We start from the raw sequence: 26,815 nt of genomic DNA, 5'->3' as shown, positions 1-26,815 counted from the left end.
CATGTAATTATTTTGTTGCATGGCTTTGAGTGATTTTCTCAGTCTTGACTCCTATTTTTACTGTGCTGTGTACCAAGAGTGTATTTGGTGGTATGATTTCAGTTATTTTGCACTTGCTAGGGATTGCTTTATGTCCAATTATGTGGTTGATTTTAGAGTATGTGCTATGTGGCAATGAGAAGAGTGTATATTTTGTTGTTTTTGGGTGGAGAGTTCTGTAGAGGTCTATCAGATCCAGACAAAATGTCTATATACATAATGATTAGACCTTGTCTTAGTACATCTGTGTTCCTCTAAAGGAATACCTGAGTCTGGGTAATTTATAAAGAAAAGAGATATTTGGCTTGCAGCTCTGCAGTCTGTACAAGAAGCATGTGGCCAGTATCTGCTTCTGGTGAGGGCTTCAAGCTGCCTCCACTTATGACAGAAGGTAAAGGGAAGCCACGTGTGCAAATCACATGGTGAGAGAGGAAGCAAGAGAGAAGGAGAAGATGCCAGGCTCTTTTTAACAACCAGCTCTCAGGGGAACTCTAGCAGGAACTAATAGAGTGAGAACTCACTCATTACTGTGAGATCACAACCAAGCCATTTGTAAGGGATACACCCCCATGACCCAACACTTCCTACTAGGCCCACCTCCAACACTGGGGATCAAATTTCAACATGAGGCTTGGAAGGCCAAATATCCAAACTGTAGAAATCCTATTTTCAAAGAAGAGAGGGTATTATATGTAATTTATAAAAATGCATGAACATCATCTTTATAGAGAAAAAAGACTCAGATATAACATATAATAATCCTGACATAATATATCATCAATATACCAAGCATATAGGTTGAATATACCCAGAATATATCAAGAACATCAAGTAAAGAGATTCAGTAATCTGGAATAGTTCTTAAACATGTGTATATTAACAGAATTTCATAGGTAAATGATGTGAATCCCCAGTTGAAAACTAATGACTGGAAAAATGCTAGATTCAAAACAAAGAAGCAATGTGGAGACCAAGTTAACATTTTAAAAAACTGAAATTATTACTGAAAACACTATACTATAGTTATCTAATATCTAGCAAAGCAGCATCAGGATTCTGACATATCTCGGCCAGTGATAGCACTAATGAATCTGTAGAAACGTTCCATATAGCATACAATTTCTAAAATGTTTATGCTAATAACATTTTACCTATAACAATTTAACCTAGAAAAAGCAAAGCATCTCTTCTGATTTGACAACTCTTCCCATGCAACTCCTCAATAGTAATATATTGAATAAACCTAATTCTTTCTACCACTTCTCTTTCAACAAGGTGAAAGAACAAATCTTTTTTTTTTTTTTTTTTTGGCATTTTAACAGTGAGGAAACCAAATTCTAGCTTTGCATCAGAATATTTGATACTAAAGTTCTTTTTGGAAATATTATAAATCAATTCATCAAACCTTAGCCAGCCACCTCAACAAATAAAATTCCCTTTCTGTGATCCCTCTACAACTTTCTATATCTATATGCATCCTTTATAACAACTTCTTTAATTGGCAAAAAATAACATGTTCATTACCAGGCCCAAGTATACATAACTTCTCTGCAGCATGTAGAAATAAGAAGCAAAAACATACAAATTATATGTAATAACTAATATTTCAGCATTCTCTTACTTAGAAATGGTCTAGGTATGTAATGAATATTCATTAATTCAATTTAGTATCAGCCCAAAGTTTTTAGTTACCTAAAGATTTTGTAGATTATCTTCAAGTTGATATACCACAAAACATAATTACTGTTGAAATAAAGTTTGTCAGAATAATGACTCAACTTGGTTAAACAAATTTACATTTTTAATAATCATAAACACTTAGGAGAAGTAATATTAGCTGATTCAATCAGTAAACCTGTCTATGTTGAGGAAGAATATACTCAAGTAGAAAAAAAATCTACCTGTATATTATGCCCAACACTGATAAATCAGAAAAGACATGGCTGGTTTTAGTAAGCCAAAAATTACTAAATTAGTCTCATTTGCCCAAGATTTACCTAAATTATATGAACTTGAATTCTTGAAGTATTTGAGTTTGTTTTTATAGGAATACTTTTTTTAGCATATTGAAAATCTTGAACGTTCAATTTCCTTATTTTCTGGGGATTTTAGGAATATTCTATTTATCTAAACACTTATTATTTCTATAAGCCAATGAGAATAGAGCTCCTTTAAGAGATTTTATCATCTAATTTAGTAATACTACCCAGAGGCAGAAAAATGTTACAAATTCACACAATGAGACATAAAGGCCTTTCTGAATGATAGACATCATCATCATCATCATTATTATTATTCAGGCTATTGCCATGAGGAGAATGTTCATTAGTGTAAGGAACATCTTAAAGAAAAGGAAGGGGGCCACCTGCTTAATGGAGGCAGGTAAATAAAGGAGTCATCTACCAGTCTTATGGGCATGCTGAGGAAGGAGAGAGATGAGTCTTTCCTTAGAATATGCCAGGGCAATGTGGTCCTTTGCATTTTGCCATTTCTCGTAACGCAAATGGGTGGAGGGTTTCTTAACCATCACTGTTTTTGCAAAAGCACAGGGCTCAGGTAAACCTCAATGTTGTCAATGAGAAGAGTCTACTTTGTCAATTTTGTCTATAGCTTTTCTCTGTATTCTCCTTTATCTGCCATATTTCTGGTTGCCTTTTTTGTTTGGATGATTGGGGTTTTTTCTTCTGTGTTTATGCCTTATCTCCCCAATTTAGTTGTAAGTTCTGTGAGGAAAGGAAGTATGTTTTGTATTGATTTGTACTCTTCCTCCACATCTCTCTCCTCTTTTTGCCTAGCACTTAGTGTTCCGTCCCATCTACCTAAAAGTTATTGATGTTCAGAAGGACGGCAAATTATCTCTTTTTTTAATATGCTAAGGCAGTAAACTTACAAAATGTAAGCTTTTCATAATTGGAAAATAGCATTTGCATCTAAGAACTTCCAAAATCACACATTTAATTCTTATTTAAAGAGAATTCATAGATGGAGAAATCTTTTTCTTTAATTGGTCTCTAACTGGTTGCATACCTAAGGCCAAGCTATTCTTTGGCTAGATGATTGCCGAGTTCACCATCATGAAGCAAAGTCAGTGTCTAAAGATATTTTTACCAACCTTCTGCTTGCCAGTGTACGTGTCTTATTGATTCAGCCTGTGAACCAGGGCATTATTTAGAATATGAAATGTTATTATGGAAGAGATTTCATGAAGAAGTTTATGCATTGTGAAGGCACTACAAAGAGCTTTACAGTTTCATAGTGGCAAAGATGCCATTTTAACTGTTGCTTATGCCTAGGCAATCTCAAGGAGAACTCAGAAAAAATGGGCTGGATATTTGAAGTGTCTGTGGAAGCAAAATAAATTAAGCATTTAGGATGAGGCCTTAAAAATAACTTAAACACACTCTTGATGATAAAGAATGTTATTTTACATCTAATCAGCAAGGCTTAATGGACGTGTAGTAAAAGAGCGGGTTAACCTTGACAAGGGGTTAAAGTGACGCAGTATCACTGATAGCACAAAAGTTAAAGGACACCAGTGAAGTCAATGAAGAGAATTTTAGTGAAGAAAACAAAATAACTTTAGAAAAGACTGCTTCACTCTTCGTTGTAATAATTGCATTTACAGACAGGCAACCACATTATACTGCCCAGGAGATTATGCATTTGTATATTCTACACTCAGCTTTTATGAGCAACAAGTGCAAAACTAACTTTTTAAAAATTCTAGGTTATGTCATAGGGTCAGTACAGAGAATCCAATCTCTAACGTCTTCTACATCTGGCTGAGCAAGATTGTCTTTAAGGCCTCTTCTAGATTCTAGCTTTCTTAAAGTCCTGTAAGTGATTACCAGTGTTCCTCATGATGACCCCAGGGTATACAAATTTTTTGAAGTGATTCCTAAATCCAGGGAAAGGTGGTTCTCTCTTGTTCAATATAGTTATAATATTCCAATGCTTTGAAAATCTGGGATCATGAATGGAAAATGTTACCAGTTTACCCGAATATTTACTTTACTGAAACACTTCATTCCCTGATCATTCTGGGTCATTTACTTATAATCTTAGTAGATGGATTTTTGTTTTTCTTAAAAGAAGGGGGAACTTTAGGGGACTAGATCTCAAGGGTTAGATCCTTGGCTGTAAAGACTCCCTTGGATTGCTTTTTGGCTGTTGGCTGTAGCAACTTGTTTTCTTACAGAGATGAAGCATCTGGTTTTTGTTATCTCAATGATGCTGTCCTGGGAATATTACGATTGCGACGGAAATTTGAGCGTATTCTCTACGTGGATTTGGATCTGCACCATGGAGATGGTAAGCCCTTTGGTTTTAAAGATGCTTTGCTGCTAGGACAGCAGGTTTTTATCAGTTAAGCTGCTTCTAGGCAACTGGTAGAAATGTCTGCTGTAATTGAAATTTTCCTAATTGAGAATATAAAGTAGGTAGTGTAGTGATTCCTCTGATTGATGCAATTCCTGCTTTGCTGCCCAAGCCAGGCTCCTGTAATTTCCTCTCCTCTCTCCTCCTGTGGCAAACCTCTAGAACTAATAGAGAATGTTAAGAAGTGAAAATCTTACCTAGTGTTTACTCCAGTGCTCAGTAACCTCCCTCAGGCCATTTCCATTCATTCTAAGGAAATCTATAGGGATGACAGTCTTGTCTCTTTTCACTGATGCTTTTCTCAAGATAGAATGGGCGTATGATGGGCTAACATTCTGAATTTTTCACCAATAGGTTGCCAACTCATGTAGTGATCAGAATCTGTGCCATTTTCTTTGTATTGCTAAAATATTTAGTGCTGTACAAACAGGACATCTTCCCTAACATTTAATAGCAGAATCACTTAACAGTTTGCCTTAACCCATTAATCCTCTCTTAGAAGACTCCACTGACAGGATTTATCCGACCCTCCTATGTATTTTTCATCTAGAATGTAGAGCTCCAGTGACGGTTGCCACATTCTGTTTCTTTAAGAAATCCTGTCTGGGACATGTAGTATATTTCCATTTATTTAAGAACACTTATCCCGTAAACTCTTAGTTAAAAATACTCCTCCCTCACATCAATGATTGCCATTTCCCTGTCTCCAGGGATTTTTTTTTTCAGACAAACAAACATAATCAAGGCATAGAGAGGAAAAGAATATTATATGTCTGAAGTTAGGGTCAGCTCCACTGCCAAAACAGAGAAAAAGATGAAATTGTTGAGGGAACCTTTCCAGAGGCGCTTCATCTGCATGGATGCTACCGTGGAACGATGACAGAAAATTAAAGGTAACAGAGAAGAGAGGTTAAAACCACCAATATACTACTTTGAGAACCATTTTCACTGAATATCTGAATGCTCAACTAGTGCAAAACATAGCCTTGCTCAAAAGCCTTCAGAGACTCTTTATTGCCTATAACAAGGGGTAGCATTTGACCTATGGCTTGTTTTTGTATGGCCAGTAAGCTAAGAATGGTTAAGAATGGTTTTTCCAGTCAAGTGCAGTCGCTCATGCCTGTGATCCCAATATTTTGGAAGGCCGAAGTGGGAGGACTGTTTGAAACCATGAGTTTGAGACCAGCCTGGGCAACAAAGTGAAACCCCCATCTTGAAAAAAATTAACTGAGTTTGGTGTTGTGTGCTTATATTCCTAGCTACTTAGGAAGCTGAGGCAGGAGGATCGCTTGAGCCCAGGAGGTCGAGGCTGTAGTGAATTATGATCATGCCACTGCACATCAGCTTAGGCGACAGAGCAAGGCATTGTCTCTTAAAAAATAAAATAAGAATGGTTTTTCCATTTTTAAAGGGTTATAAAAGAGAAAATATATTTTTAAAAAATATGTCTGTGTGTGTGTATATATGTGTGTGCGTGTGCAATAGAGACCTTGAGTGGTTTGCAAAGCCGAAAATGTTTACTATTTAGCCACTTAGTTCGTTGACCCCTGGCCTACAGCAATGGTTCTCAAACTTGAAAGTGCGTCACGATGACCTGGAGAAGTTTGTTTTAAAATGCAGATTGCTGGGCCATATCCACCAGATATTCAGATTTAGTAGGTCTGGCATGGAACCAAAGAAACTACGTTTTAATACCTCAGCTGTTCTACAGGCCACACTTTGAAAAACAGTGGTCTTCAAGGTAGTCCACACTCTTTACCTAGTCTTTCAAGGCCTACCTTGAATAGGCCTCACCTCATCTTTCCACCCTTATCTCTCATTACTTGCTGTCCAGGCTACACTACTCAATGAGCATGTCTAACTATTCATGACATGTCTCACTATTCATGACATGGCTCAGTGTTCCCAGACATGTCTCATTATTCCCACCTCCCTGACTTTGCCTCCTTTTTTCCTAATTTAGTTTTGTTTCACCTGTCCCAAGTTCTACCCATTTGTTCAAGTTTTGCAACAGTAACAGTAACAGATTTGCCCTGACCACTCCAGCTCAAGTGTTCTCTCCCTCCTCTCAAGTCCCGTATTGTTCATATCACCAATTTGATATTTCATTACATATTGCCTTGTATTTTTAATTAATTTTTTAATGTGTCTGTGTCTTCTCTTCTCATAGAAACTATAAGTTCCTTCAGAGCAAAGATCAAGTTGTTTACTTCTTCCTGTTTTACATAATGCCTTGAACCAACAGTACTATGCATATAGTAGTGGCTCATTAAAATATTTGATCAATGAATGATTGTGAAATTCAAACTATTAGTATCAGAGTTTAAGAATACAATCAACTCTACAGAACCATATAAGAACGAACTGAAACTGTCACCTGAAACTGTTCTTTCCATTTGCAATGTTATTTCTACACCCTTCAGAGTTTCCTGTTTTAGCCAACTTTTATGGTGTGTTTCATTTCAGTTTATTTCCCCTCTTCAGCACCTCCCTTACAGTGACCCCTGCCCCACCCCCCAACTCTTATGCATTTGGTTTATTTTAAATCTCCCATGATTACATAACTAGCATCCTGTGGTGGCTTCACTAGCCACCCCTACCCCATCTTTGCCTTCTTTCATCTACCTAACCACTCTCCTCTTTCCCACCAAGTCCATAGTTTCCTCCTGTCTGTGTACATCTCCTTTTTAAATATGATTTTATAACTGTGCATAGTGGTATTTCCCACGAGAAGAAATACAAATGGCCACTAAACTTATGAAAAGGTGCTCAACACTCTAATACTCAAAGAAAGGCAAATTAGAGCAAGACCATTCTTTCTGCCTAAGATTAAAGAGAATAACAATAGTTTGGGAACTCTCATACATGATTGGTCCAAGTGTAAATTGGTACAACATTTCTGGATTGATCAATAATCAGGATTTTCATGAATTATCCTTGTTTAAGACTTCATTTCTGAGTTGAAATACTATTTTCATTTATTTTGTTTGTTTTATTTTGTTTACTTCATGCTTTTTGCTTAGAGCCTTTAACTGGTTTTAACTGCCTCCCTAGGGCAAAACATAAGGCTTGGGAAATTCAAACATACCTGTTATATACAAATAGAGTTAATATTTTTTTAAAGTTGCTGTTGGGCTGTAGTGAAGACTGAAAACATTAAATAAATACAGAGACAATTTCTTTGTTTGAAGTAAGAAGAGGACAGTACCTGAATTTGCTAATAGTCCTCCCATTTTACAGATTGATTATCTGAACATAGTGTGACTATATGTGATTCTGAGAGGAAAGGGGTGGAGGTGGGCAGTGTGTTTACCTGTATACGTAGAGGCTTGTGAGGTTTACTTTAAATCCCAGCTTTTATCTCCCAGGCCTCTAATCGTTGACTAACTAGGTTAAAATGGAAAACACACCCCTTTCTTGCCCATCCTTCTTCAGGTTTTAAAACACTGTTATAAGGCTGCTATTAGGAGACAAGGTCATGGCTGTTTTCAGCCTTCCATGTTTTAGCCAGAAAGATGTACTATAAGTTACTTATTTATAACCAAATCTGCATTATAGAAAGGCACTTTATAATTAGGTTTTCGGTATATAATGGCTAATGTTTGTATTGGTCATATTTTTCAAAGGGTTATCACATTGTACATCTTTGGAAAAAATCCCAAGACTTTAACTATAACCACTTAAACAAGAAAAAACATACAACTTGTAAGATGGTTCCAGTTTCCCTTATTCAATTCTGTTGATAATGCCTCAATTCTAGGCTGTCGCCTTTCCCTACTTTTTAGAACAGGTTGTCAAAGAGAGCCCAGACATCCCATTGCTTGGAAAGGGGAAGTCCAGTTATAGTTTTCCATGAGTTTGAAAAGGAACCCCCAAACTTCACTTGGGGCCAAAGTTCTACCTCATCTTGTAATTACGAGATTAGAGACCAGAGGTTCGTATTACTTTTATTCCTCAGCTTGTTAGTTTTATATTGCTGCCTTCTCATCTATCCTGCTTCTCACAGCTGCTTTCTAGATTTTCAGATGTTGAAAATAGGAATGCCGTATGTGAAGTGATTCTTTTGATGTTTCTTTATCTGTTAGGTGTAGAAGACGCCTTCAGTTTCACCTCCAAAGTCATGACCGTGTCCCTGCACAAATTCTCCCCAGGATTTTTCCCAGGCAAGTGATCATAAACTCAGTATTACATCTGATGACTAAATACTGAAATTCTTCTATACATTTCTTATACTTGGACAGTTCCATGCTGTTAATGCCTTATTGCCACAATCCTATGCAAAATTTTAACACAGGTCACCTCAGGTGATAATAACAAGAAGAATGACATTAAAGCTGTTTCTTTTTCCAGGTGATTTTTATGGACTGTCAACAGATCACTTATGCTTACTATACTAGTAGACACCCCATGCAACTCCTAACATCCTGAATAATTGCAGTGATAAATTGATGTTATGTCAACCTAAAAAGCATGAAGCCAAGCAAAGGAGTTAATCTCTTATTTTTTCATTTGATCCAGTAAGATGAAAATAGAGGTTTTTCAGTTTCGTTATGGTTTCCCTGCTTCTCCAAGATTGTTTACAATAGTTACTTCTTTATATTATTTTTCTTAATTTCTTTCCCTAGAAATTTCCCTGTCAGGAAATCCTTTAAGTTTTCTGGGTTCTCATGTTCCTAATAACTGATCGTAGTGCTCGTCTCTTTTATAGGAACAGGTGACGTGTCTGATGTTGGCCTAGGGAAGGGACGGTACTACAGTGTAAATGTGCCCATTCAGGATGGCATACAGGACGAAAAATATTACCAGATCTGTGAAAGGTATGGCAGTAACACTGAGCCAATAATAAGTGGATTGCAGTTCTGTAGGATGAAATGGCCCCCATCTCACAATGTAAACAAGAATAATGTAAAAAAGAAAACATCTATATACCTATAAAGCTTTTGTATACTGGTCATTATGCTTATTTGATCAGTAGCTATCTGCTGTATGGCAGAGCCAAGCAGTTGGACCAGAGCCATGCTCCAGGTTGGATCTTACTCAGTATGATTATGGCCATCCCAAGAGCAGAGCTTTTAGGCTATCCTGAAGAATCCCTTATTTGCTACTTTCTTAGCTAAAGAAACCTACATGTGTCTTATTTCATTAACCTGGCAGGGTTCATTTCAGTTGTCAGGGTTCGTTATGGAGACCTGTGCTTTCTTCTACTGGTGTAAATATTAGAGAATTGCATTCATCATGCATTCTTACCTTCTATCCGCTGTGTTAAAATTGGAGTCAGATACCTGTTCTTTCTACACCATGGCTAAGGATTAAGTTACAGACAATCGTAGACAGACAGATTGGTGCCAATGTGTGGACCACTACAGTTGAAAAGCCCTATGGAATGGGGGTGGGGGGTTGTGTTAAACTCATAGTCATAAAAATTGAGATTGGTCAGGCACAAGTGGTGGCAGAGAAAGCAAATCCGACTAGAAGTCAGCCAGTCAACATTACTGAAGGTAAGTAATGGGGATTGAGGTACTCTTGCTCCCTCCCCAACTTAGCTCGTATTTCTCCCAACCTCTGGTGGAGGTTCTTCCCAAAGGAGCCTGCCTGCACTGGCCATCATCACTGGCAGTTGTATAAACAAAGCAGAACTATTAAAAAATAAAAACTTATGCTTCAAAAGTGCTTCTTAGCTCAAGAGATTTGGTGAGCCAAGTCATCATTCAGTTATTCAGCAGCATAAGCCTCTTCATAATTTTGATCATGTCTCCTGGCTACCTCTGTATTATCATACTGAAAAAACCTTTTTTTTTTTGGAGCCTGCCATCAATGGTTTAATTGCCCTTCTTTGTTCCCCTTAAGCTCTCTTCTGTCCTTGAGATGTACAGATCAGAGCTGCTTATGTAACTTTACCAATAAAGATATCCTGCAGTTCTATGTAAAAGGAGAATTATTTTGTTTTTCTTTTAATCCCCTTCTTAACAGTGCCTGATTTTGTTACCCCTTTTTTTTTTCTCTTCAGTGCACTGTCCACAGTGTCTCCTCGAGCCCTTTCCTGGGTCTTAATTGAAAGGTCAGCACTCATCATCTAGCAAGTATAGTTTGTAATATCTAGTGCTCCCTAGATGGATCACCCTAAATGGATCACCTTACATGTACCCCTTACAAAGCCCTAAATAGATCACCTTACATGTGCCCCTATTGAAGGTTATCTGTCAATCATAAAACCTCCTGAGATCTTCTTTTTCTCCCATCAACTTGGCATTTCACTGCCTGGGAAAGCTGAGTATTATCTGTAGACTTGAGGATTTTCCAGTGCCCACCCCCAAGGAAGTCTATTTATCCTTCTTCAGTCAGAAAAAATATCTGTTTCTACCCTATATTTTCTCTTTTTTTTTTTTTTTTCTGTAGACCAGTTCCACTACATGATAAAAAATGTTTTAAATCCCATGGTAATTCATGTTTAAAAATAGCCTTGGTATCAAACCTAATCAGAAGCATTTTTAAAGTAAGTTTAGCCCCAAGGAAAAGATCTGTAGAAGATTACACATGATTTCCCTTTACAAAAAGCATGATGCCACCCGCATCCCAATAGATTGATGGCTTTTGTGTACCGGAGGCTAGCATTTATTAAAAATTCTTCCAGCTTGCCTACTAAAGAACCAGACACTCATCAGTTTATAGTTCCTAGGGCCCGTTTGCCTGTGGACCCACATTGGCAATGCAAGCCACACAGTGATCATCCAGAATAACAGGTTCCAGGTTTTCATTAGAGGTATAATAATTTTTTTCCTTTGCTTTCCTTCAGAAGTCAAGTCTGGTCAGGGCATTATGTGAAGGCACCTCTGATTCCAAGGGTACCAAGAAGGCTTCCTGGCCCAAACATCTCTCCCATCTGTTGGATTAATACCTGAAATTCCTTTAACAGGAAACATACTTTTATTCTGCAATTAGAAATAGTCCTTAAAATGAAATTTTGGCACAACCTCTCATCCTCACCCCTGCTGTACTATGGAAGTATAGTTTCACAGAACCTTTCTTTTTTGGGGTGGTGGACAGGGTCTTCCCTTGTTGCCCAGGCTGGAGTGCAATGGCGTGATCACGGCTCACTGCAGCCTTGACCTCCTGGATTCAAGTGATCCCCTTGCTTCAGCTTCCCAAGTAGCTGGGGCAAACAGGCACACAATACCATATCTGGCTAATTTTAAAAAAAAAAGAAACTTTTAGGAGAGATGAAGTGTAGCTTCACAGTGCCATTCTTGACAATGAATTGTGAAAGGGTCAGAGCATGAGCTCCTTGAGTATTCTGAGGAGCAGGAATTGCATAGTGGAGCAGTAGAGGGAAAGGGGTACCAAAAACCACAACAATCTTTGCCAAGAGTTTTGCAGAGGGCCAGCCTTGGTAACTAGATCACTCAGTCCCAGGCATTATGCCTTTGAATACTTCTGGTATGTGGCTTGGAAACAGTCTCTTACACATTTGCCATTGTTACCTCTGACCCTTCTGCCTACCTCAAAAGATATATTACACATAGGAATGGCTTAATCTTTTTATAAAAAGTCATTCAGTTTATCTACTATCTTCTTTTCATCCTTTTATTTTATTTTATTTTATTTATTTATTTATTTATTTTTGAGACGGAGTCTCGCTCTGGCGGCGATCTAGGCTCACTGCAAGCTCTGCCTCCCGGGTTCACGCCATTCTCCTGCCTCAGCCTCCCAAGTAGCTGGGACTACAGGCGCCTGCCACCACACCCGGCTAATTTTTTTGTATTTTTAGTAGAGACAGGGTTTCACCATGTTAGCCACTATGGTCTTGATCTCCTGACCTCATGAACCACCCACCTCAGCCTCCCAAAATGCTGGGATTACAGGCGTGAGCCACCGCGCCTGGCCCCTTTTCATCCTTTTTATTTCATGACCCCACTGGTTCTCTGGCTCACTCCTTACTTGTGATGTGTAAAGGACCTCTTATTGCTGGTTCACTTATAAGATGCTCTCATTTTTATTTGCCACCTAATTTCTAGTTTACTCATGAATTGCTCCTTTTTCCTTTTCCTTCTTTCTTTTTTCCTTTACTTTTCTTCCTTCCTTCCTTTTCTTGTCTTTTCCTTTTCTCCTTTTCCTTCCTTTTCTTCCTTTGTTCTTCCCTTCCTCCCTTTCTTTCTTCCTCTTTTCCTTTCTAAGATGGTTTTTTCCTCTGCTGTAGCCTTTTTTACTTTGCCAGCTAGCAGGCAGGAACTTAATGGTTTTAGTTTAAGCTTGAACATACCCCCTTCAGTTAAAAATTGGCTTAGAGTTTTTTTGTAATAGACTGGATATGGAATCTTTACATGAACATTTCCTAACACCAAAAGATCTCAAGCTCCATTTTATATAAATGACAGATTTCACAGTGAGATCTCCCTAGATCATTCAATTCTAAGGGCAAGGGCCACTAATTCCCAAAAGCTTCGCATAATTTTCATGAGAGCTGCTAGAGTTGGTATCACAAGTAGAGCCCTGTTTTAACCAGCATAAAGGAACATCATCAACATTGCTCTGGTAAGCATACCTCCTCCTTCAAATGGAAGCCTATAGTCCTAGTATAGAGATGATAAAGGTATACTATATTTTTGATGTATGTGAAGGCCTAAACCTGACCCCACCACCACCCCATCCCTGGGCCACACACGCATATACCCATGAAGGTTGGTGGGAAAGGGAGGCTGCTTTGCGAAAGGGAGGGTTTGCTAATTCCCAAGTTTTATCATCTGAGACAGGAAATATTACACTGCCTATGTTTAACCCATTTGCTCTCTAAGTATAATATATTTGAATGCAATCTGAGATGGTCTTAATAATGTTTACTCTATTACCTAAAACTCTGTGTTGACGATTTTGGGAGCATTTATAGTTAAGGATTCTGAGAGAAAAGGGCACTAACAAGTATGACCTTGCTGTTGGTTAAAGGGAGGTTTTGAAAAATAGTAGTAGGGCACTACTCTGAAATCTCAAATCTTTCAGGATGACCCAACTACTTGTCTACTCTGAACTTCCATGACATATGTGAAGTTTGAATGAAGAAATTTAGAATTGTGCCGATACTTCTTAATTCTCATCCTGCCTATCATTTTATAGCCCTAACAGCCAGAAAGTTTTCTTTACTAAATATCTGATTATCAATAGATATCGCATAAGAAAACCATATATGAAGTGCTTATAATGTGTATGGGTGAAGTTGATAGTTCAAAGTTTTGAAAAACAATCATGTTTTATTATGAATATTCAACTATTCAGCTTAGTAATTTCACCTAAAGGAAGATACATTGTTAAACAGACTTCTCAACAAATAGGACTTATAAAAGATTCTATAAAATGGAGTTCTCATTCAGTAGCAGTGTTTATATCTATATATGCAAAACTCCACTAGTTAGAGCTACCAACCCATCCAGAGAAATAACCTTACTCTAGTGAACCAGAGTTCATAATAGTAGTCATTAAAATAAGAACCTACCTGTATTTGGTCCTTGGCCTATTTGCCTTGAGTTCTATGGCTTATATTGTATAGCTCAAAATTGAAAGAAACCTTTTCTTCCCCATCAAAGACTATTAACTTAAAAAAAATTCAGAGCCCCCAGAAGTGAATAAACAACTTAAGATTTGTACCTCTTTCCTTTTATGAGAGAAATATTACACTTTTCTATCTTAAATATTTATTTTATAGCTCTTTAACTACTTTTCTGGAACATTAATTCTGCTGTTAACAGCCTTACCCAAGTAGCCTACCCAGAAAGGATTTGCTCTCTAGGACAACAGCAGAGTCATTAAAGGAGTAGCTCATTAAAGCTTAAGTTTTTATTCCTGGGTAGAATCTTTTTGTCTGTCTATACTAAGCCCCATTGATACCCAACAAAGAAGAAAAAAATTATAATATCTTTATATTCTATGTTTATGGCATGAGAATTTTTCTTAGACTCTGTCATTGCTTCTGAAATATATGTCAGTGGTGTTTTAGGCATAGGATCAATTCCTGGGGTCTGGGGCCAAAATTCAGCTCTCTGAAGCCACTCTGAGCTTCCTACAAAAGAGTTGAGCACCTCAAGTCACTTTATAGGTGTGTTAGTCTGTTTTGCATTGTTATAAAGGAATACCTGTGACAGTTATTTATAAATAATAAGAGGTTAATTTGGCTCACAGTTCTGCAGACTGTAAAAGCATGGTGCCAGCATCTGCTCAGCTTCTGGTGAGGCCTCAGGAAGTTTACAATCGTGATGGAAGGCAAAGGGGGAGTCAGCATATCACACAAGAGGGAGCAAGAGAAAAAGGAGGAAGTTCCAGGTTCTTTTAACAAACAGCTCTTATTAACTCATAAAGTGAGAACTAACTCATTACCATGAGGACAGCACCAAGCCATTCATGAAGGATCCACCTCCAAGACCAAAATACCTTCCACCAGGCCCTACCTCCAACATTGGGGATCACATTTCAACATGAGATTTGGAAAGGACACACATTCAAACTATATCAATAGGGTTTTAAAAACATTAACCACAAGAAGGAGAGTTGGGGGAGGAGCTACCAAGCTACATAGCTTATTGTTTGCCTGATGCTGTGCTTAACATTTGACATGCATTCTTGTGTGTGTATCTTTAAGTATAATAAAAGTATTTTATTCATTCATTTGGCCAAAAAATGTATTGTCTACTCTATGACTGGTACTTGCAAATGAGGCAGATGAGGCTCCTGCATCCTGGAGCTTAACTCTAAGGGAACCCTTGCCTGTGCCAGTAATTACACTAAATATTTACATTGCTTCATTTGATCCCTGCCGCAATCTATAATACCTACTAAAGTAGCTATTAGTATTGCCATTTTACAGTGGGAATTGTAATATGTTCTGATTTCTCATGAGATATGAGAAAACTGGAGAAAAGTTTGACTTGCTTAAGCTCTCACAATTAGTAAATGGTGAAGCCTGAGTTTGAACCCATGTCTGTCTGCCTCTTAACTATTGACTATATTGTCCCCAAAGTTGTCACATGGAAGTGAGAAACTTAATGGTTGCAAACAAAGAAAAAAATACCATCCCTGGGACTTCTTGGAAAACTTTATCTCAGGAGATTGCAGAAAATCCCCTCCCCAAAATAGAAACCATTTAACTATGCAAATGAACCACATGATCCACAGTATATGCAATCCATTGTGTTTGTTTGTGAAAGTGCAACTTAGATTTTTGCCCAAAAAAGAATTGTTTAATTTCAAGGATTTAATTTGTAATTTTATAGGTAGAAAACAAGAATAAATATTGCCAGAATTAACTTCTTAGGTTTTCAATTCCTAAAGTTTGAAAACATGCAGATTCTGTAAATCCACCTTTCCCTTCATTTGCAATGGAGAACATCCTGACTTCCTACTTTAGAAAGTGAATAGTGTCCCCTGTCATTTTATAGAGGTCTTCTCATGGAATTACATCTTTTTCATGTGGTTGTTTTAGATGAGTATAGCTAAAAATTTTTAACATCATGCATTTTTAAACTGTAGGCAAAATTTATACCACCTCTTGGTCCTCATGGAAGACCATATCTGCATAAAGGGTAGAGATTCTCCATCCATGCTAAGCTGTTCAACCAGTACCAGTTGAATAAAATGAGGACCAAGGGACATCACTAAAGGGCATTTAAGGGAAGTGTTTCCTTTCACTATTGACTTTTACTGTTAATATTTAAAGAAGAGATGTTTCAATTATGATAGGTTTTTCTTTCATTATAATAAGTCATCTAGAATTTATCTTCCACCTGGGACTCCAGGTTATCATTCAATTTTAGAAGCAGGTAGGGCCGGGCACAGGTGGCTCACACCTGTAATCCTAGCACTTTGGGAGGCCAAGGTGGGCAGATTGATTGAGGCTAGGGGTTCAAGACCAGCCTGGTCAACATAATAAAACCCCGTCTCTACTAAAAGTACAAAAATTAGCTAGGTGTGGATTATAGGTACGCACCTATAATCCCAGCTACTCAGGAGGCTGAGGCAGGAGAATCACTTGAACCTGGGAGACAGAGGTTGCAGTGAGCTGAAATTGTGCCACTATACTCTAGGCTGTATGACAGAGTGAGACTCTGTCTCAAGAAAAAAAAAGGAAGCAGGTAGATCTTCAGTGAAAGAGAGCCCAAAAAGTGTAATTTACTCCTTTAGGCCTGGCGATGTGGCAAAAGCAATGCATACACACACATATTCATAAATAACTATTTTAAGCAATACAAATATTTTAAAACTGTCTTTCATTTGATGAGAAGGGATGAACCCTCTAGAAATTTGCATGTGAGAACAAGTAATTATTTAGCCTTCCATCTTTATCCCTGATATGGTCTAGCTTTGTGTCCCCACCCAAATTTCATCTTGAATTGTAATCCAAATTGTAATCCCCACGTGTTGGGGGAGGGAACTCATGGGAGGTGATTAGATCATAGGGGCAATTCCCCCATGCTGTTCTCATGATAGTGAGTTCTCATGAGAGCTGATAGTTTTATAAGGGGCTTTCCCCCCTTCGCTGTGCACTTCCTCCTGCCGCCATGTGAAGAAGGACATCTTTGCTTCCCCTTCTGCCACGATTGTAAGTTTCCTGAGGCTTCTCCAGCCCTGCAGAACCTCTATAAATTACCTAGTCTTTTTTTTTTTCACTTTAAGTTCTAGGATATATGTGCAGAACGTGCAGGTTTGTTACATAGTTATATATGTGCTATGGTGGTTTGCTGCACCTATCAACCCATCATCTAGGTTTTAAGCCCCATATGCATTAGGTATTTGTCCTAAGGCTCTCCCTCCCCTGGCCCCCCACCCCCTGACAAGCCCCAGTGTGTGAGTTTCCCCTCCCTGTGTCCATGTGTTCTCATTGTTCACCTCTCACTTATGAGTAAGAACGTAAAGTGTTTGGTTTTCTGTTCCAGTGTTAGTTTTCTGAGAATGATGGCTTCCAGCTTCATCCATGTCCCTGCAAAAGACATGAACTCATTCATTTTTATGGCTGCATAGTATTCCATGGTATATATATGCCACATTTTCTTTATCCAGTCTATCATTGATGGGCATTTGGGTTGGTTCCAAGTCTGCTATTGTAAATAGTGCTGCAATAAACATACATGTGCATGTGTCTTTATAATAGAATGATTTATATTCCTTTGGGTATATACCCAGTAATGGGATTGCTGGGTCAAATGGTATTTCTAGTAGATCCTTGAGGAATCACAACACTGACTTCCACAATGGTTGAACTAATTTACACTCCCACCAACAGTGTAAAAGCATTTCTACTTCTGCACAGCCTCACCAGCATCTGTTGTTTCCTGACTTTACAGCAGCATGAGCACAAGCTAATACATTCCCCATTTCATTACAATCTAAGAACTGATAAAAAATTCTTTACAAACTTATTCTACCTCTCTTCATCTGGGTCACAGCTACACTACCTTGATAATCACTAGCTCACTTTCGCCCAGTGATTAAGGTAACAGAAGCTGCTAATTCATTCTATAAGCCTTGCACTTTGAACTCAGCCCTCTATAAGTAAGGTATTTGTGTTAAATGCTTTTGTTCTATTTAATAAACTTTTATCCTGCCTCTCTGGGGTATGGCAGATGTAAAATTACCTGTTGTTTCTGGAAAATGGATGACTCAGACACTAAAGTTACTGTTACTGTTAGCCACAGGTGGAAATGAGGCCAAAGTGAGCCATTCATTTATTCTTCCTAGTTTGATGTGTCTTTTAAAATATTAAATTCAAGAGGCATTAAGTGTGTCAGAATGTAGGATAATTAGGAAGAGGGAGATACTGTGCTTCACTGAGTTATCCTGAAACCTCAGTCAGTGAACTCACCCTGCCTGTCCTCAGGATTTGTTTAGGGTTTCAGGGGTGAAATGGTGTTTTCTCTCACCTAATCCTTAGGGCTTTAAATCCAGATGGTTAGAGAGACAGTTCTTATATTCTCCTTCCTCTCTCAACTGATGTCTTTTATGACTGTTTGCCGAACTGCACCAAGTAGCCCTGCCATCATGACAGTCCCTCCCACCCTGAGCAAATAAGTCTTCATAGGTATATTGTTTCATTTGTATCAAGGAAGACAGTCTTCTGGAATTCTGTAGGTTTGTGCTATTTCTCTGATGTGCCTCTTCTCTGGTCTCTTGTTATGCTGACTGATCCCTGCTTCCTGGAGCAAGTGACCTGATTCTTTGGCAGCAGTTGAATAAGTTCTGATGCTAGAACATGTTCTGAAACTCTCCAGAGACAGGAGGACCTTGCTCCTAAATGGAAATCTTGAAAATTACACTCTTTAACATAACTCTGCCCTGAAAAGAACCCCAGACTTGACTATAATCTGGGCTTCATAGGATATTCTAACATCAAAATTCATATTATTCCTCTCAGCTGCTCTCCACCATGCACCCCCACCAACCTCTGCCCTAATCCTCTCTCTCCCACATTCTTTAGTCACTGCTCTGTCCCTTCAGTGTAGCCTAGAAAAACTACTGTTTACGTTTTGCTTCAACATGTTATGGCTTTGAACGACTGTGCCTGACATTGCCATACACCTAGCAGCTGCCAGGACTGATGAGCTGCCTCATTGTGATGTGTTGACAAGGACTATATAGAGACTTAGTTAAACCCAGTATCTAGCACCTGATGAAAAAGCCTGATGTTATGTTGGCTGGACTTTGCTCTGTGTGCACTGTTAACCCATTGTACTACCAGGAAAGAGCCATGTCCATTGGTACTTAAAGAAGAACTAAAGGGCCGGGCACGGTGGCTCACACCGGTAATCCCAGCATTTTGGGAGGCTAAGGCGGGCAGATCACTTGAAGTCAGGAGCTCAAAACCAGCCTGGCCAACCTGGTGAAACCCCATCTCTACTAAAAATACAAAAATTAGGTGGGCTTGGTGGTGCGTGCCTGTAGTCCCAGCTACTTGGGAGGCTGAGGCAGATTGAATCACTTGAAAACCCAGGAGGCGGAGGTTACAGTGAGCCGAGATCACACCACTGCACTCCAGCCTAGGTGACAGAGCAAGACTCCGTCAAAAAAAAAAAAAAAAAAAGGACTAAAGGAAAGAACTCCTCAAAAAAAGCTTTATCAATTAACCAGCTAACAAGTTAATAAGCAAAAGGGCACGTGTGTGTGCCAGGGGCTAAAAGCAATGTGTTTGCCTGGAGGTGATGCAAGTACCATTGCATAGTGAGCCAGAAGCTAAGGGGTTTGTGTGCGCCAGCTCCATGTTGAGGGGGATGGAGGAATAGAGAGGGGAGGGAGACCATCTTAAACATGTTAGGGGTGAAGTGGAAAAATATCTATCCTATTTAAATACAGGCAAGCCCCACTAACTCAGCCTAATTAGAGGAAAGCCAGTCTGAATCATGGGATATTTTTAAATGCATTTTTATTACTTTCAAGTACTGGACATGCTAGTAATTCAAACTAGACTAACAGCATAGTACAGCACCTCAGGGAAGGGGCTTTAAGAATCATTTGTAATTAGCATATCAATTATTTGTATGTAAGTGGATATGCACAAAGTGCATAAAAAGTTTATTCTCCTAAGTAGGACAAACATTCCCCAGTGCAGTCCTGTTTACACTATTAATTTGCTTAGCCAGCCCTTTTTGTGCCAAGATAGATGTATGTAAGAAATGCTTATTTCCTCAGGGAAGAATGAATCGCTTCCCTGTGTTTAGTCCAGTAACTAAGAAGCGGAGCGCCACTTGATTGGTTTGGGATTTCCAGGATATGGAGTTTTGAATTTGCATACAGACTAGAGAGATTTCATATGGAGAAGATCTGGCAGCCTTTGCCAGAGATCCAGTTTCCCCATCTGGATTTCATTGAAGTGATCTGGATTTCATCAAGCAACAGGCCACTGATCCTAAATGATCCACCAGACACTCTAACATAGGCATGTTTAACATACATCCTGCCCTAGAAAAATAACTGTTAAAATATGATGAGTTGGAGTTATTCTATGTGCAGTACTTAAAGTAATAAAAATGCATTTCTTTTTAAGTCCCACAAAAACCATGCAATATCAAGTTAATGATGAAAATCAATCCCCAAACTCTTTCTTGCACACCTCATTGTATGACGGCATTGCAGAGATTTCCAATCATCTGGGAAAGGATATTATATTTTGATGAGCTGCACCAGGTGCTAACTATATGGCAGGATTTCGGCTTTGAGTCTTAGGGAGGCCCTCAGGGGTAAAGAAGAGTGAGGGAAGGGCTGGGGGCATGTTTATTGTTAACAAATCACTATTGTTCACCTAAGTTCGAAAAGTGAGCAATTGAATTGGAAAAGAAGAGATATCAGTTATATAAGGAAGGTGGAAAATATGATTAGGAAATGAGAAACAGAGATATAGGCCTTTATTCCCACCCGTATGTATTAAACTGTGCTCTAGGTAAATTGTGAATTCTTCAAGGCTTAGAGAGTAAAAACTAAGTGCAGAGAGCATAAGCACAAGCAGTAAATATACACGTAAATGTTGTAACTATAGTTTGGAATGACTCCAACACTCCCCTTTCCCCCAAGGGCATCGCTATCCAGGGTCTGCAAAGGCCAAATAGCTGTTTGGCTTCCAATCTGATTTTTTTCCTAAGAAATCAGAGAAGTCGGTTTCAATTTTAATAATATATTCTCCCAACCTCTATATAACAGAAAGGCACTTGTGTTTCTGTCCCTTCTTAAAGTGAATTTTGTGTTTGGTGAAAGGTAATAGATTGGCAGCACTGGAAAATGAATTACTGTATTCCCAGAACAGGTATAACCAGGCAGTGACATGATGAAATTTCTCTCTGCCTTTGGGGACCATTAGAATACTATTCAGGAAGTCACTGCTCTGGTGTGCTGTGCTGAACTCACCAGTATCCTAGTGGGCTGAAAGAATTAACATAGCACTCGAAGGGCCTGACTTGAGGCCATTCATTTATTCATTCAATGTTATGGAGTGCTTACTATATGCCTGATGCTAGGAGAAGACTTTCACAAATGTTATATCATTTAATCCTCACAATAACCCTGTGAGGGAGAGAATATTATTCTTTTACAGAGAAGGAAACTGAGGTTCAGAGAAGTGATCTGTCCAAGTTGCTATACAATCACTGGATCCAAGCTTATCTGACTCCAAATCCAGCATTCTCCCTGAACTGAGGTAGGGGTTACAAAGGGGGACAGATGAGACATTTGGTCAAATGATGTGACACAGAGCAGAATGCAGTCTACACTATGAGCAGTCCTGGTGGTTACAGAGCAGTTAAATGACCTACCCCAGATCAAATAGCACAGATAGCCTTAGGATTCATATTCTTTAGGTCTTCTTCCATTTTTTGTTTTTCAGCTTAGCTCTCCAAACCAGCCTACCTCTTTGCCCACCCTACCCCCTGCCCAGATAATGTACACTCTGCTTGCTAGGTCCTCTGGCCTCTCAGAATGAAGACAGCCAAAGACCAGTGGGATTTAGTAACAAGAGCATTGCATTCGAATTAGAATTAGTGTTCTAATTCTAGCTCTGACGATTCACTTCAGGCCACTGGTAAGGTGCCATGCAAACACTGGATGACTTTAATTCTGGATGACTCACTTTCCATTGTGTGAATGAGAATGGTTTACTTCTAAGAGGTATAGTGAGAGATAAGTAATAATATGCTAAAAATAGTATGCAGCCCTTTCTGTTGCCAAGGTGACACGTAATTGATGAATAGAATTACCTACTACAAGTCGTGTTAGAAAGAGATGCCCGTTAGAATCTATGTTTCTATATAATAGACTCAGCAGTGAGAGAAAATACGCCCCTTTAAAATGTTAAGAAATTACGTCACGAAAATTAAAACAGCGAAAGGGATATGAGGTTGTTCGCTGGTTCGTTGGTTGTTTGGTTGGTTGGTTGGTTTGGGAGTTTAAGGTTTGTCTTTTATTTTATGAATTTGTTTTTTTTTTCTTTCATGTTTTTAGAAGTTCATGGAACCAGTACAGCTTGTTTGATGCTAAAAGCAGAAAAAGAAACTTATAGAAAATTAAATGTCTTCAGAATATGTCCAAGAGGCACCCATGTTCTCCAACAAAATGACACATCATGCTCACTGCAAGGCAGCCTCCCTCCTCCCAAATCCCTGCATCCCTGAACCATTTGTAATAGATATTCAGAAGTCACTGAGGCATTTACCATATGCTGCATCCCCTGGCAGGTTGAGTTGTTGCAGAATGAGTCAGCAGTACCTGAGCTCAGATAGGACTGAGAAAATTTAGAGAAAACATACCTATGGAAAGTTGAACGGCTCCCATTTGGGACTGACTAGTAATACTTTGGGTCCTTAACACAGTCTGCCTCTCAATCCCATCAAATGCAATAGGTTTAAAATTTATGTCTTAGAAAGGGGTTTTGCTGCTGGCAATAACTTTTCTCAGGCTGACATTGAGAATTCAAAGCATTAGTAGCAAATATTTTTCTCTTCTCTCCTTCTGCATCCTACCCTTCTTGGTTTTCCAACTTTGAATTTCTCATTTCTTTAATCTCTATTGAGGGAGTCTCTAGAGGGTGCTGAGAGTGTCTATTGGAAAGCATGAAGATGATAAGGCTGGTTTAGACTGGTGCGCAATCTAGAAAGTCAGGAGACTAAACCTTCTGGGAGCGTGAACCCATCAGAGGTCTTGCTAGAGGGACAAGTTAGGGTTACCAGACCCCACCACCAGTATCGGTTAAGGGTGACTATAACGCCATTGCTCTGGTATCCCATTGCCCTGAGATGAATCTTTTAGGATATTGATTATCTAAATAACAAAAAAAAACACAAAACATGTTCAGCCCCTGGTATTAAAGGTAAAGAAGCACCAGTGAAAGATCTCAAACACACACAGTAGAAGCTGTGGTCTACCCTGATGGAATCAAAGAAAAGAGAATAACTCTACGATTTTGTTCTTGGGCTTTTCTTTTATCCAAAAGCATCATTAATGTCACCACCTTGGCTTTTATCCTCCTCAGGTACGAACCTCCTGCCCCAAATCCAGGCCTGTAGAAGCAGCTGCCGCAGCTTGTCTTCTCCATTTGCATAGCCTTGTCTGAAAACTAGACTGCTGAATACTGAAGGATCAGGTTTCTCATCAAGAAAACTGCATTTTAAATGAATATCTTGTATGTTTATAGGGAAGTTACTAATGTAGTGTAAAGAGATGCCTGTCCTCCCCCTCCTTTCTGGATAAGAGATTTTATACTTTCACAAAACGAAAAATTAATGATTTGCAGTGTAGCAAACAGAACTGTTACAGTGGTTAGGGAAACTTTCCCAAAAGCAATCTGGAGTGACATTTCATTCATTTATTCATTTAATGACTATTTATTGAATGCCTACTATGTATAAAGTATTGATTCTACCCTCGAGGAAGTTAGTGGAAATTTTAAAATGTTAGATAAATAAATAGAGATTGATTTTCATATTCACACACATTTAAATAAATAAAACATAGAAAATTGTAAGAACCATAAGAGATAGAATGCTGTGGGTATTCAAAGAGAGAAAATACTTCAGAAAAAGGCGTAATTGAGGAGGTAACATTTGATCTGGTTTCTAAAGGGTAGCTAATTACTCTATCTTTACAAAGTGTGTGAATGTATATGAGTGTTTATAAAATCTGGGTCAAGTTTGAATATACAGAGATTGTAGGGAAGGATGTTCTACACACAGGGTACAGCAAGATCAAAGTTGGGAGAGGCTGAGCTATGTACAAAGAATAGCAGTGGTTTTAGTTTGGCTGGACTGTAAAGTGCATGAAGGAGAAGTTGCAAAGAAGATTGGAAACGTGGGTGGGAACCACATCACGGAAGAGCTGGAATTCTTAGCTATGAAAATTTGTACCATATTCTGTAAACATTTTGGGAGCCACTGAAGGTTTTAGAATGAGGGAATCATAAGATCAAAGCTTGCTTGGGAAGATTAACACTCTTCTCAGTAAAGTTTTGGCAACAGCGTCTGCTGTTATATTGAAATAATGTGGGCAAAGTGGCTGACATAGTATCTGATGCATAGGAGCTCAGTAAGTCATGGAAGCAGATATACTGTAGTGGTTTAGAGCAAAAACTCTGATGCCTGGATGCCTGGGTCCAAAAACCAGCTCTGCCACTTAATAGCTGTGTGATTTTGTACAGAATTCTTAACCTCTCTGTATGGTAGTTTCCCCGTCTGTAAAATAGGATTAAAAATAATACCTGTTATGAATTATTATGAGGGTCAAATGAGTTAATACATGTAAAATACATAGAACAGTGCTCTATTCTGAATAAAGTGCTCAATAAATGTTAGCTGTTGTCATCATTATTATCATTCTCATTTATGGAGGAGATAAAATTTAAGCTAGCCTTTAAAGAATGGCTGTGATGTAGACATGTAGAAAGGTAACTTTCAGGCACAAGTAAGTACATGACAAAAGGCATACTTGCAAGAAAATACAAGGTGAGTGAGGTGAACAATGGAGAGTTCAGTTTGCCTATAGAATAATACAGGTTAAGGTGTTATTGTAAAATAAGATTTTAAAGGTAGGCCATAGTCAGATTACAAAGCACTTTGGATCATAGCCTAAGAATATTAAGTGTTCTCTAAAGACAATGGAGGGACATTAAAGGTTTTTGAATTAAGAAGTAACTTTATCAAAACTGTATCCCTAAGGAAAATTAATTTGATGGTTGTGTGTGTGAAGGATTGGAGAGGGAAGAGACTTGAGGCAGGGAAACTGATTGGGAAGCTATTGGTGTAATTCATGAAGGTGGTCATAAGGGCTAGATTAGAGTACTGCAGCGGGAGTGGAGAGGAAGGAATAGGAGAGAGATTGGTGGAAGACTGGTAATTGGAGAGGAACAGGAAAAGGGAGGAATCTGAAAGGGTGACTTTCAAATTCCTCAGTTTTGAACATGGGTGACTGAAAAGATGGATATCATTAACAGAGGCAGGGAATAGAAGAGGTAAGATGACAGGTTTAGCATAGTCGAAATGGAGCTGTAAATAACAGCTGACTTCTCTTCACAAATTGACATATCTGATCCTAAAATGTATCCAGAAATTCAATCCAGAAATTCAACCCAGAATAGCAAAAGCAACCTCGAAACAGAAGGACAAAGTTAGAAAACTCAAACTTCTCAACTTTAAAACTTACAACAAAACTACAGTAATCAAAGCTGCATCTTGCTGGCATGAGGACAGACACATAGATTAATGGAAGAGTTCAGAGTCCAGAAATTAACCCCCACATTTATAGTCAATTGATTTTACACAAAGGGGCCAAGACCATTCAGTGGGGGAGAGGACAGTCTTTTCAATAAATGATGATAGGACAACTGGATGTATCAATATACAAAAGAATAAAGTTGGACCCTTACCTCACACCATATATAAAAATTAATTTAAAATAGATCAAAGACTGAAATGTAAGAGCTAAAACTATAAAACTCTTAGATGAAAACATAGATGTAAATTTTCATGATGTTGAAATAGGAAGTGGTCTCTTGGATATGACACCAAAAACATAAGCAAAAAAAGAAGAAATAGATAAACTGAACTTCATCAAAATTTAAAACTTTGTGCTGCAAAGGACACTATCAAGAGAGTGCAAAGATAACCCACAGAATGGGAGTAGATATTTGCAAATCATGTGTCTGATAAGAGACATATTTAGAATATTTTAAGAACTCTTACAACTCCATATTGAAAAGACAACCCAGGTTAAAAATGGGCAAAGGGTTGAAATAGATATTGTTTCAAAGAAGATACACAAATATCCAATAAGCACATGAAAAGATATTCAACTTTATTACTAATCAGAAAAATGCAAATCAAAACCACAGTGAGATACTACTTCATACCCACTAAGATGGTTATAATTAATTTAAAATGAAACAAAACAAAAAATAGCAAGTGTTGGTGAAGATGTGGAGAAATTGCAACCTTCATACATTGCTGATTGGGATGTAAAATGGTGTGGCCACTGTGGAAAACAGTCTAGCTGTTCCTCAAATGGTTAAACATAGAGTTGCCACATGACCCAGCAATTCTACTCCTAGGTATATATCCCCAAGAGAATTGAAAATGTGTCTACACAAAACTTGTACATGTATATCTGTAGTATTATACTATAGTGGCATTATTAATATCAGCCAAAAAGTGGAAATAACATCAATTGATAAATGGATAAAATGTGGTCTATCCATGCAATTGGATATTATTCAACCATAAAAAGGAATGAAGTACTGATACATGCTACAACACAAATGAACCTTGAAGACAGTCACAAAAGAAAACATTATATGATTCCACTGATATGAAAGGTCAAAATTAGACAAATTCATAGAGACAGAAAGTATATTAGTGGTTGCCAGGGGCTGGGGGTTGGAGAGTGATGGGAATAGTGACTG

General features: G+C 38.3%; 1 protein-coding gene across 4 annotated transcripts in view; it reads left to right on the top strand.

The window, feature by feature from the left end:
* The window catches only part of HDAC8 (histone deacetylase 8), a 245,599-nt gene that overhangs the window by 73,148 nt on the left and 145,636 nt on the right, over window positions 1-26,815 (top strand). For 3 of the 4 annotated variants that reach the window (XM_002831802.3, XM_009234984.3, XM_054544714.2), the window contains exons 5-7: window positions 4,238-4,350; window positions 8,502-8,579; window positions 9,125-9,233. In XM_002831802.3, the coding sequence (XP_002831848.1) occupies window positions 4,238-4,350; window positions 8,502-8,579; window positions 9,125-9,233 (300 nt within the window). Of the gene's footprint in view, window positions 1-4,237; window positions 4,351-8,501; window positions 8,580-9,124; window positions 9,234-23,398; window positions 24,713-26,815 lie in introns of those variants that run through there. The other variant, XM_009234985.4, reaches the window with a different exon arrangement.

The sequence above is a fragment of the Pongo abelii genome, chromosome X (assembly GCF_028885655.2).
Source record: "Pongo abelii isolate AG06213 chromosome X, NHGRI_mPonAbe1-v2.0_pri, whole genome shotgun sequence".
In the NCBI taxonomy this organism is placed as follows: Eukaryota; Metazoa; Chordata; class Mammalia; order Primates; family Hominidae; genus Pongo; species Pongo abelii.
Note: the sequence above shows the minus strand (reverse complement) of the source record. Positions and strands in the feature narration are given on the sequence as shown.